The 12,500-nt window shown below is 44.6% G+C and overlaps 2 protein-coding genes across 3 annotated transcripts in view; both read right to left on the reverse strand.

Annotated features, from left to right (window-relative positions):
* The window catches only part of LOC141766857 (copine-8-like), a 101,536-nt gene that overhangs the window by 32,822 nt on the left and 56,214 nt on the right, over window positions 1-12,500 (reverse strand). Inside the window, exon 4 of the mRNA XM_074634060.1 lies at window positions 1,274-1,377. Within this exon, the coding sequence (XP_074490161.1) occupies window positions 1,274-1,377 (104 nt within the window). The remainder of the gene's footprint in view (window positions 1-1,273; window positions 1,378-12,500) is intronic.
* The window catches only part of setd5 (SET domain containing 5), a 191,773-nt gene that overhangs the window by 704 nt on the left and 178,569 nt on the right, over window positions 1-12,500 (reverse strand). The window lies entirely within an intron of this gene.

Below are 12,500 nucleotides of genomic sequence, written 5' to 3' on the forward strand. Positions count from 1 at the left end.
TTAGAACAGATGAAACGTGATTAATGTGTGATTAACTATGAACAATCATGTGATTAATCGCAATTAAATATTTGAATGGATTGACAGCCCTAGTTTATAACAAACTGGTTGTCTGCATCTATTCAAACAGGCTTATTGGTGCCAATGGTCTGCGATGTCTTTGTTTTGGTGTCACACAGATGGGTCAGACGCCTGACAGAACGAACCTCGGCAGACCCGTCTGGACCCCAGCGGCCACGATGACGCAGAAAGGATCATGTTGGGTTTACATTTTATTGGACCTATTAGGGATGTCACAAGAACCGATACTTCGGTACCAAGTCGATGCCAAAATTGTGAAAACGTGACGGTATTTGTTTTTCTACAGTACCGTCAGCGCTCGAGACTAACGCGTCCCGTCATCCTGGGGACGATAGAAAATATGTTTGGGACGCATTAAACTCACTACTGACACATCCAGGGGATGCACCCTATTCTTTACGCTGATATACGTTCAAGTGTTCATTCTTCTGATCAGTTTGGTTTTAGTAGTTATTTGATGCTATAAAAGGGGGCGGGACGTCATGATTGACAGCTTTGATCGACAGCTGTGAATGACAATGGGAGGAAGTGAAGGCGTGTCAACCATCTACATGTACAGTCTATGCTTCACACACACATACTGTACTTGACCTCCACGCCAAACTTCAGCCTCTTAGGGCCAAAACTGTGGCCGCCAAGAAGGTAGGAAAAGGTCTGACCGCCAGACGAGCTCTAGAGCTGCTGGTCGCAGCTAAAAAGCCTCGATAATCACATTTAATACATTTACTGCCCAATGACATTTATATTTTCTGAAACGGTGGAGACCAAAGGCTACTTGGTACTAGAAACGTCCATGATAGAAAATAAATGTGCAGAAAGTCAAACAAAGTTTCAGGCTTTCATCTCCCGCTGACTAAATGAACAGATCAAGCTGAGCTCCTGGACGGCTAGTGTGATTTTTGAGGTATTGTTTTCCAATATTGACTTCTCCATTTTACAAATCCATTTTGTTTTGGGAGTCTTCCAACGGAAACCCAAAGAGATGAAGACATCTGCTCATTTACTGTCTAACAGTTAGATGAGCGTCTAAATGTTGTTCTGTTAATCAGCGCTGACTGGAGGTTTCCAAACCTCGTGGGTATGAGTCAGCTGGCCAGAATGAGAGGAGGTTTGATTGAAGTCCTTCCCTGGTATAACAAAGGAAAGAGACGGCGGCGCTGTGGAGGGAAAAGGCGGAGATGTTCCCACTTACACATCAAAGCGAAGGTTCTGCTTCTCTTCAAAGAAGAAATCCAGGACAAACTTCCTCACAAAGTCGGGGTTCAGCGTGTTATCGATCACTTCTGTCCGACCAAACTGGTGGAAAGACACAGAGAAGAGACACAGAGAGGAAGAGACAGTCAACACCACAGCGATCAATCTGTACATTCAGGAACAAACACTGGAGGAGGGTTAACTCCTACTGCTCTGTTGCTTCTGTTGGAGGTTTCCAACTTCTCCACCAGCAAACACTTGACTGTGATGAACTCAAACTACTTCATTAGTCATTTAACCCATTTGTGCCTAAAACTGATGAGCACAAATGTGAAGACATTTTCAAAATCAGTCAAACCGTTTGGTTGAAAAGTGAATTTCATACTGTATCTAGTATTTGGGCACATGATGGGAATACTGTTTTTGCAATAGACGTCATTATATTTTAGAATAAAAACAGTAGTTGAATGTGCACTGTAAATGATTGCTGTTAGTTTACAGCAGGATAAAAACAGTATTAACCTGTTATTGCTAAAAAAAACAGAGCTTTACTGATAATACAAAGAAAATCTGTTAAAATGACTCTCATTGGCCGTTTATTCACACAACCAGGGTCTGAAATGATCACCCGCCGCCCGCCAAATGAGGGTAAAGTGTTGACAGTGGCGGGTGAAATCATCAGGACATCCGTCACGTTGGCAGGCAGAGAAAACACTAGAGATGGAACAGAGAACAGTAGTTGTCCTCTTTCTTGACATCTCATGTCTCCGTGACCATCGATTCCTCTTATTGATGCTTTCCCACAGTTACGCTGCACAATGACGCAGACGCACGCTGCATCATGTTTCAGTTTGTTTGACCGGAGACACGGCGGAGAGAAAAAAAAGCTCTCAACAGCGTGGCGCTACTAAACCTGAGGGGACGCACCCTATTTCTACCTGATAAAGAGACACTGAACAACAAACCTGTTCACATCAGCAGGAGAGTTAGTAACGTTAGCTGTTAGCAGCCGTTAGCAGCTCAGTCCTGACTGGATAAATAACGGAGATACTAACGTTAACGGAGGTGCCATTGAGTTATTGTTATGAGGCGTTCAGGGTCGGCTCAGGAAAAATGACTATTGGGTGAAGGTAAATGACGTTATCATGATGCATTCAAATGTAATCTGGTAAAATGTAGTTTTTGGTGAGAAACTTGAATAAATCCAGATGTTTGAAGGAGATGTTTTCACATCAATATAAAATAGATATTAAAGAGAGAATTATGACCTATTGAACTTCATAACAACTTACCAAGAATTTTTATAATCAAAGCAAATATTTTAATAATCATAATCATTAACAACCACTATAGATGAACAAACCCATGAACAAAGTACAGTTCAGTACAGTGTACACTACCCTCCCTCCATGGTGTAACTCCAACACCGTAATTTACCGTGTATAAAATATTTTTATGTTAAATATATCGAACATTGAATGACATCAGATCTAAAATGTTATTCCTTCATTTAGCGCAGAGATTTCAAAAGTGGCAGATAATAAAAATACTCTAGTGCCGCAGTCGAAAGGAGCCAGTTGAGGTGGTTCGGGCATCTAGCACGGATGCCTCCTGGGCGCCTCCCTTGGGAGGTGTTCCAGGCACGACCAGCTGGGAGGAGACCACGGGGAAGACCCAGGACTAGGTGGAGAGATTATATCTCTACTCTGGCCTGGGAACGCCTCGGGATCCCCCAGTCAGAGCTGGTTAATGTGGCCCGGGAAAGGGAAGTTTGGGGTCCCCTGCTGGAGCTGTTGCCCCCGCGACCCGATCCCGGATAAGCGGTTGAAGATGGATGGATGGATGGATGGATAGTGCCGCAGTGGCAGGAAGTGAAGAAAGGTCATTCAGACCCTGGTCAGAACGATAATGTATTCTTAAAATACTGTACTTTACTGCTGATCAACCGTCCAAAGTATCTTCAGTAACAGTATCGTGCAGTATTGTTTTAATTCTGGGAAGATCAATTTCATCTGAACTGCACACGTGAGGCTGGATCCGTTCTTTTCTTCATCCATCCACATCCTACTGATTATTTGGTGAGTAGAAATTGTATTTAATTATTAAATCGGTGCAAAGTCAGTGATGTTTTCATTTAGTTTGCATTACTGAATATGTGCATGTCATGATAAAAGGATTCAGCAGCTAGCTAGAACTTCACAGAGGATTGCCCTTTAATCAGACAACACAAGGAGCTCCTTTAATTTCTACATATCTATTTAATGTGTGGATTTGGTATCTATGAACTCATAACAAGTTGAATATCAACGATAAGCACACATACGTAGTGTAAAAAACATTTCATATAGATAACATTTATCAATGTTTCTCAAACATTTTTCCTTGGCATAGTAAATTTAGTCTTCGGGCACAAAGGGTTAAATGTGTGATCGGATGATCTCACTTGGAGTTACATTAATGCTCAGTCTTTATATCGGTTGGAGAATGTAAATGACTGAATGATTTCTTTGGTTTTGGAAGCTCCACGTCGGTCATCAGACACAGGGAGAGCTGCCAGAGTTGCTCAGTTTAAAATGTACAGAATCATTTTAATGAGCTCATTATCTAAAGAGAACAAACGAAGGCTCTGCTGAGCTGTTTAATCCGGATTCTTTGTGGAAGGATATCAAATTGGCAAAGGCAGAACTAGATATTACTCCTGATCATGAGGTTGTGTTATTTAATTTGTCAACATATTTAATTAATATCTTTAGTTGAGTTCAATCCATGACATCTTATCACAGAATAGTTTGGCTTTAAATGTTCCTTGTACCAACTGGGACCGACCGGGACGACTAGTTTCTGCTGCTACGCATCAGGCTACTGGAATAAACTACAAAACAAACTCAAGGTAGAGACTCTCGTTCCTCTGAGACACTTTAAAGTTCTACTTGATGATATTGACCAGCACTGATTTATAGGTGGAAGAAGTTACAAACAGTCCCTTTAATACCATCCGTATACTAGTCTGTACAGAGCAGACATGGAGAGAGCCTCCTCCCTCCTGCAGCGCAGCGGTTCTGGGTTGAGGCGGAGCAGCGAGTTAGTGTCGTGGACAGAAACGTAAAGACTTCCTGCCACCGCTGCTCTGCTGACAGCCAGCAGTCACGCCCTCACCCCACCGAGCCCTTTGTTTCATATTTACTTGTTAACTGTTCTCCCTGACTTCACAGTGGAAGAGCTCCAACATGCCTCGAGGGACGGGACGGAGAGAGACTCTTCGTATTCCCACTGGCTTTAAGAGGCTGAGGGAGAGCGGGGGGGTTGCAAACCTCTTGGCTCACTGTTGCATCACAATCTTTTGATCCGGCAGTGACAGCATCGTACTGGAAGACCATGCTGCCTGCTGCCCATAAATCATATTACAAAACAAGGACCTGCAAGGAGGACCTATTACAGATATAGTCCCAAAAGCTGTCACTACTTTTGTTTGGTTTGTTTCTTTGAGACAGAGAGGAAAGCACAGAGCAGGGAAATCAATAAATGAAATCTACAAGCACAAAATAAATATAGATTCGATTATATTATTTTGTACCCTGATTAGATTTAGCATTTAAATAAACTGCAGAAGTCCCCATTAGGAAGAAAAGTAACTAAAAGGTCTCAGATGTAGGGCTGCCCCCTCTCAGTCAACTAACAGGTTGTTTGGTCTTAGCTGACTAAGATTTCTTTAGTCATATGTTTTAATGCTTTTTACATGCAGAATGACTTAAGAGATGTGCTCATGAAACCTCTGAGCACATCTCTGGTAAACACAGGATTTAATGTGTGATTCTTTGTGGAGAAACTCAGTTTTACAGATAAAAATCGTATCGTATCCTTTGGTGCAGGACAGTCGTACTCAGATGTGTGATATAGTTTTAAATGTAATAAAGACATTTCTGTTTTATCAACAAACAAAAAAAGTTTAACCAATATCAACTGGTCAATATGCGCAAGGAAGTTTAAATATAGGCTAATCAATACGTTTGACCTGCACAGCCCCGCCCGGCCCATACTGGCTGTGTGAGCAGCGCGTGACGGCAACCTCGCTGAACTGTTACGCCTCTCACCCATGTGTTGTCAACACCGACAGCCCTCTCTTTCTTTCTACACAGTTTGCCTTTCATAATGACCATTATATTTATTTTAAACAGAAAAATGTTGAGAACACCCTGAGAACGGCAGGCGATCCAGACCGACTTTCCTATCTTTCAGAGGCTGTAGCAGGTTCTAGCAGGTACCTGATGAATCCATCGGTACCAGCCATGTCATGTTAGATTGTCGGGAAGGAGGCTCAGTAACGCCTCAAAGGCATGGTTACATTTTGGCGAAGGCAAAACTGTCATGTCCATTTTCAAAGGGGTCCCTTGACCTCTGACCTCCAGATCAGTGAATGTAAAAGGGTTCTATGGGTACCCACGAGTCTCCCCTTTACAGACATGCCCACTTTATGATAATCACATGCAGTTTAAATGTGTTATTGTCTCCTATTCTAAAATTGTGTGTTTGCATATTTCTGCATACTGGGGTCCCTAAACAGTGTTGAAGTCCATAAATTGTGTCTCTCTGTAAAGCTGAGACTCTGGTGGATCCAACTAGAGACCTAGAGCATTCAGAGGATGGATGGCTCAGACTAGAGACCTAGAGCATTCAGAGGATGGATGGCTCAGACTAGAGACCTAGAGCATTCAGAGGATGGATGGATCAGACTAGAGACCTAGAGCATTCAGAGGATGGATGGCTCAGACTAGAGACCTAGAGCATTCAGAGGATGGATGGATCAGACTAGAGACCTAGAGCATTCAGAGGATGGATGGATCAGACTAGAGACCTAGAGCATTCAGAGGATGGATGGCTCAGACTAGAGACCTAGAGCATTCAGAGGATGGATGGATCAAACTAGAGACCTAGAGCATTCAGAGGATGGATGGATCAGACTAGAGACCTAGAGCATTCAGAGGATGGATGGATCAGACTAGAGACCTAGAGCATTCAGAGGATGGATGGCTCAGACTAGAGACCTAGAGCATTCAGAGGATGGATGGATCAGACTAGAGACCTAGAGCATTCAGAGGATGGATGGCTCAGACTAGAGACCTAGAGCATTCAGAGGATGGATGGATCAGACTAGAGACCTAGAGCATTCAGAGGATGGATGGATCAGACTAGAGACCTAGAGCATTCAGAGGATGGATGGCTCAGACTAGAGACCTAGAGCATTCAGAGGATGGATGGATCAAACTAGAGACCTAGAGCATTCAGAGGATGGATGGCTCAGACTAGAGACCTAGAGCATTCAGAGGATGGATGGCTCAGACTAGAGACCTAGAGCATTCAGAGGATGGATGGATCAGACTAGAGACCTAGAGCATTCAGAGGATGGATGGCTCAGACTAGAGACCTAGAGCATTCAGAGGATGGATGGATCAGACTAGAGACCTAGAGCATTCAGAGGATGGATGGATCAGACTAGAGACCTAGAGCATTCAGAGGATGGATGGATCAAACTAGAGACCTAGAGCATTCAGAGGATGGATGGCTCAGACTAGAGACCTAGAGCATTCAGAGGATGGATGGCTCAGACTAGAGACCTAGAGCATTCAGAGGATGGATGGATCAGACTAGAGACCTAGAGCATTCAGAGGATGGATGGCTCAGACTAGAGACCTAGAGCATTCAGAGGATGGATGGATCAGACTAGAGACCTAGAGCATTCAGAGGATGGATGGATCAGACTAGAGACCTAGAGCATTCAGAGGATGGATGGATCAGACTAGAGACCTAGAGCATTCAGAGGATGGATGGCTCAGACTAGAGACCTAGAGCATTCAGAGGATGGATGGATCAGACTAGAGACCTAGAGCATTCAGAGGATGGATGGCTCAGACTAGAGACCTAGAGCATTCAGAGGATGGATGGATCAGACTAGAGACCTAGAGCATTCAGAGGATGGATGGATCAGACTAGAGACCTAGAGCATTCAGAGGATGGATGGCTCAGACTAGAGACCTAGAGCATTCAGAGGATGGATGGATCAAACTAGAGACCTAGAGCATTCAGAGGATGGATGGCTCAGACTAGAGACCTAGAGCATTCAGAGGATGGATGGCTCAGACTAGAGACCTAGAGCATTCAGAGGATGGATGGATCAGACTAGAGACCTAGAGCATTCAGAGGATGGATGGCTCAGACTAGAGACCTAGAGCATTCAGAGGATGGATGGATCAGACTAGAGACCTAGAGCATTCAGAGGATGGATGGATCAGACTAGAGACCTAGAGCATTCAGAGGATGGATGGCTTTCCTAGCTACATTGACAATAAGGGGGTTTCTGAGCAGAGCAACACAACACAAGTGCTCGCCATCCAATCACCAAAACATCATCCAAATGTCAAAAGTCCTTTTCTCTGGTGTTCCTCAAGGTCTCGGTGTCTGAATGTGGTATTCTGGAGGGATTATTGATCATTTTGATCAATTCTGGAGTGGAAGAGTTTAATGTGTGTAAATGAATTGTCTGTGTATATTTCTATTTGCATGCTCGCTTGCCTTGAATTGCCCCTTGAGGGCCGAATAAAGTATTTTGAATTGAATTGAATGGAAGTACCTGGATCCCACTATGAGCAACCAACACCAGGCTGCTGCACAGCAATCATCCAAAATAATGAGTGCCCTTGGATATGTCCCTGTTGTCCTCGCACACTGCAGAGTTGCATCACGTTCAATCAAACGCATGACGCAACACAGTAGTAGAGGAGCATCTCCTAATTTCAGAAGACCCTTTCCCTCGGTGGCTGATGAGTAAAGTGAAGCTTGGGGGGGTTCCGGCACAAGACAGTCCATTAAAATCTGTACGTGTGTGTGCGTGAGCAGCAAAACAGCCTGGCAGCATCGAGGCAATCAGGGCAGCTTTTCTCTCTATTTGAGTCTCTTTCATCTGTAATGAAGTGTCTACAAGTGGAGGAGATAGACGGAGAGAAAGGAGGACAGAGAGACGGACGGAGGAAGGGGGGGTTCGTCCCGACGGATCAGGGATCCAGAACTGCATGTAACACCATCGATGTGGTCACAAAATGTCAGTTGAAATGGGGAAAGGATCATTATTGTTATTCCCCATAAGATGTTGAAAAAGTAGGTTAGCATGGCGACGTGTGCCTCCTGGGGGAACGGGCTAGGCTGGCAGTCAGGAACTGTCAGAAATGAGCTAATGAAGCGAGAGAGGGAGGGAGGCAGCGATGTCTGCTGGAAACACTTCAAGCTGAGCACACACTGTACCAGTTCAGAAATGTTGATGTGTAACTCCTCCTCCTCCTGTACGAGGAGATCGTCTACCATGTGAAGCCGAAGATCACGGTTTATGTGCTCACACCGTACGGTCCGATCGTCAGCCACGATCTGAGTGATCACACTGTACGTGTAAAATAGAAAGAACACGGCCCGTGGGCCGCTGTGGGCCGTTCTGGCTGTTGACAGTTGTCATTAAAGATTTGTTTGAAAGCTCCGAGGCAGGTAAAGTTTGTCAGCAGAGGTCTGTACGGGTCACAATGCTAACAAGGCAGAAACGTGCCGCCTTGATCGTCTGAGCTGCCCTGTCTGGTGGCGGCGTATATGGACTCTCAGATGGCGAGGAAGACGTGGACAGTATGTCTTGTCCAGAGAGAATTGGAGGTAAGCTAGCTACGTTTTACTATATCTATTGGACACTGTTATCCTGATAGTTACGCTCTAGGGATGCTAATTTTGAAACATGTTCTTAACCGATAACCGACCATGGTTAACCGATTATTAACCATTAACCGACAAGATTAGTGCGTCGCATGCAGCGGTGCACCAGCTGCAGTGTATGAACACAACAGACAACTCAGTCTCCAGTTCACCGTCTGGAGAGTTACTGTAGCAGCCACGGTGCTGCGTTCACTGTCTCCAGTTCACCGTCTGGAGAGTTACTGTAGCAGCCACGGTGCTGCGTTCACTGTCTCCAGTTCACCGTCTGGAGAGTTACTGTAGCAGCCACGATGCTGCGTTCACTGTCTCCAGTTCACCGTCTGGAGAGTTACTGTAGCAGCCACGATGCTGCGTTCACTGTCTCCAGTTCACCTTCAGGAGAGTTACTATAGCAGCCACGGTGCTGCGTTCACTGTCTCCAGTTCACCATCAGGAGAGTTACTGTAGCAGCCACGGTGCTGCGTTCACTGTCTCCAGTTCACCGTCTGGAGAGTTACTATAGCAGCCACGATGCTGCGTTCACTGTCTCCAGTTCACCGTCCGGAGAGTTACTGTAGCAGCCACGATGCTGCGTTCACTGTCTCCAGTTCACCGTCAGGAGAGTTACTGTAGCAGCCACAATGCTGCGTTCACTGTCTCCAGTTCAGCGTCAGGAGAGTTACTGTAGCAGCCACGATGCTGCGTTCACTGTCTCCAGTTCACCGTCCGGAGAGTTACTGTAGCAGCCACGATGCTGCGTTCACTGTCTCCAGTTCACCGTCAGGAGAGTTACTGTAGCAGCCACAATGCTGCGTTCACTGTCTCCAGTTCAGCGTCCGGGAGCGTTAACTTAGCAGCCACGATGCTGCGTTCACTGTCTCCAGTTCACCGTCCGGGAGCGTTAACTTAGCAGCCACGATGCTGCGTTCACTGTCTCCAGTTCACCGTCCGGGAGCGTTAACTTAGCGTTTGTTAAGTATTTGTTTGTATTGTATTTTATTCTTGCAAGAAGAGGCACTGGTTATACAGAGTCGCACAAAGTCTGCAGAAGAGTGCACTCCAGGAGATTATTACAATGTGAGTATATAGAAATCTACAACAGGGTCTGTGAGGAAAGGAGTTGTTTGGCACAGATAAGGAGTTGTTTTACTCAAACAGTGTCCCAGTAAAACTCAACACTCAGTACTTTCCCACTACATTAGACGAAGAGCACCCAGACAGTAACTTTCCACTGTTGCATAAAGAGACATCATTACATACAATGTCATTTTCCCTTACATTGTCTATCCTGGACGCACCGATTTCAAATGGTAAATATGAACCTGCCGTGAGAGGAGGGACTTCGCCTCTCGACAGCCTCATTAAGGGAGAAGTCAGAGTGAGAATTATCTGTGGGTTTGTCAATACAAGCAATCCCCTTTAAGTGAGTCATTAAATCCAGTTTTTATATAAAATATTGATTAATAGAGCTTTAAATAATTGACAAAAATGAACAGTGGAACCCAACGAGAGTTTCCATTTTCAGTTCATTTGGGGGCCCCTGGAGGCCCCGAGCAGCTGCTTAGTTTGCCTCGGGCCAGCCAGAGATACTATTTCCATAATTATACACAATCTACAACCAATCTGACAGTGCATTTCCATCCCTTGATTCCCTTTCCTTATAATCAGTTGATGCGGATGCACGCTAAACACAACAAAGCTCTACGAGATTTCCCAGATATACTGAGTTTATTATTTAATGAGAACATTGACACTGCCCACCTTCCTGTTCATTCACAGGACAAGAAACGGATTTTCAGAGGGAGAAAAGTCTGAAATGACCTCTTCTGGAGGTGAGACGGAAGAATAATAAGTAGAATCATTTCTGAGATGAGCAAAGAGAGAGGAGCTCTATATCAAGTGTTTTGGGTAACAAGGCCAACACTGACAGAGACGAGGGGTACAGTAGGAGATTGGTTTCATATAATAGAATATGAAGCACACACACACACACACACACACACACACTGACGAGAAGCATCTTTTAATAAGCTCTGTTTTAGACAGTTCCCTTTTTGTTTAGTAAGTTTTCGGTGCAGTTTCTTCTCCGTCACCCACAAGTTTTTTTGGCAGAGCTCTAATTATTTTTTTCTCCACATTAGTGTGAGAATTAGATTTCTGCTAATTGCATCAAAAAGTGCCTTGAGCCAGATCTGAAATGTGTTCAGAGAGCCCACGCACTACAAGCTGGTGACAATGCACGTGTCGCAGGGAGGATGCTTGTTTCCCGTCGCCCGCTGACAGACAGCTACGCTAACGTCCGAGGCGACTGTACGAGGAGGAAGTGGGCAGCCGAGTGGGACCTGGAACCATATGGAAGCTCTCCAACTGTGGCTGCGCTCCAAACTGGCAACCCGGGCCTGAAGAAAGCTTCTCTGCTCTTCAATCAGCGGAAAATGCATTCACAGCCAAACCACGTGCCTCCGTTGCTGCTGTAATCGACGGCAAAAGGCCCGGGAAATTCACCGGCAAGAGGAGAAAAGCTGCTGAGATAGCGAGGCGGCGAGGAAAATAAAGTTTAGGATGCTCCCAGATAAACTTGTATCTTCTCACAGAAGCGAGAGGCATTTTGTGATATTTTTCAACTGTGATGTCGTTGCTTAGGTGGAGGCTTGAGAGTTTATCCTGCACAGTTTCTAAATCTGTGATAGGATTACTGCTCTATCGCTCCAAGCGACCGGAAATCTTCCCAGCAACTCACTCTGAAGTTTAAAAGGGTATTATTGCCTCTATGAGCGCGACAGAAACTTGTTTTGGTCGATCAGTCAAGCTGAAAGGAGAAAACCCTGCGACCTACACATAAAAGAGAGCTATAAGGAATAGATCGTTGTTGTAACCGTAGCCTGTAGCGGTCCAGCGCTTTGCATCGTGGGATACAGTAGGCGAGGCAGACTGGAGATTTATTCCAAATCAGTACGACATCCAGGTGTTTTTGGCACACTGTAGACTTTGCTTTTGTTTGCATACTACATGCTTCATTTTGGCCAAATCAGTACATACTACTTGTATAGTATGAGGTTGTACTACTAGTATAGTATGAGGTTGTTCTACTAGTATAGTATGAGGTTGTACTACTAGTATAGTATGAGGTTGTTCTACTAGTACAGTATGAGGTTGTTCTACTAGTATAGTATGAGGTTGTACTACTAGTATAGTATGAGGTTGTTCTACTAGTATAGTATGAGGTTGTTCTACTTGTATAGTATGAGGTTGTTCTACTAGTATAGTATGAGGTTGTTCTACTAGTATAGTATGAGGTTGTTCTACTAGTATAGTATGAGGTTGTTCTACTAGTATAGTATGAGGTTGTTCTACTAGTATAGTATGAGGTTGTACTACTAGTATAGTATGAGGTTGTTCTACTAGTATAGTATTAGGTTGTTCTACTAGTATAGTATGAGGTTGTACTACTAGTATAGTATGAGGTTGTACTGCTAGTACAGTATGAGGTTGTACTGCTAGTA

The sequence above is a fragment of the Sebastes fasciatus genome, chromosome 1 (genome assembly GCF_043250625.1).
Source record: "Sebastes fasciatus isolate fSebFas1 chromosome 1, fSebFas1.pri, whole genome shotgun sequence".
NCBI classification, from domain to species: domain Eukaryota; kingdom Metazoa; phylum Chordata; class Actinopteri; order Perciformes; family Sebastidae; genus Sebastes; species Sebastes fasciatus.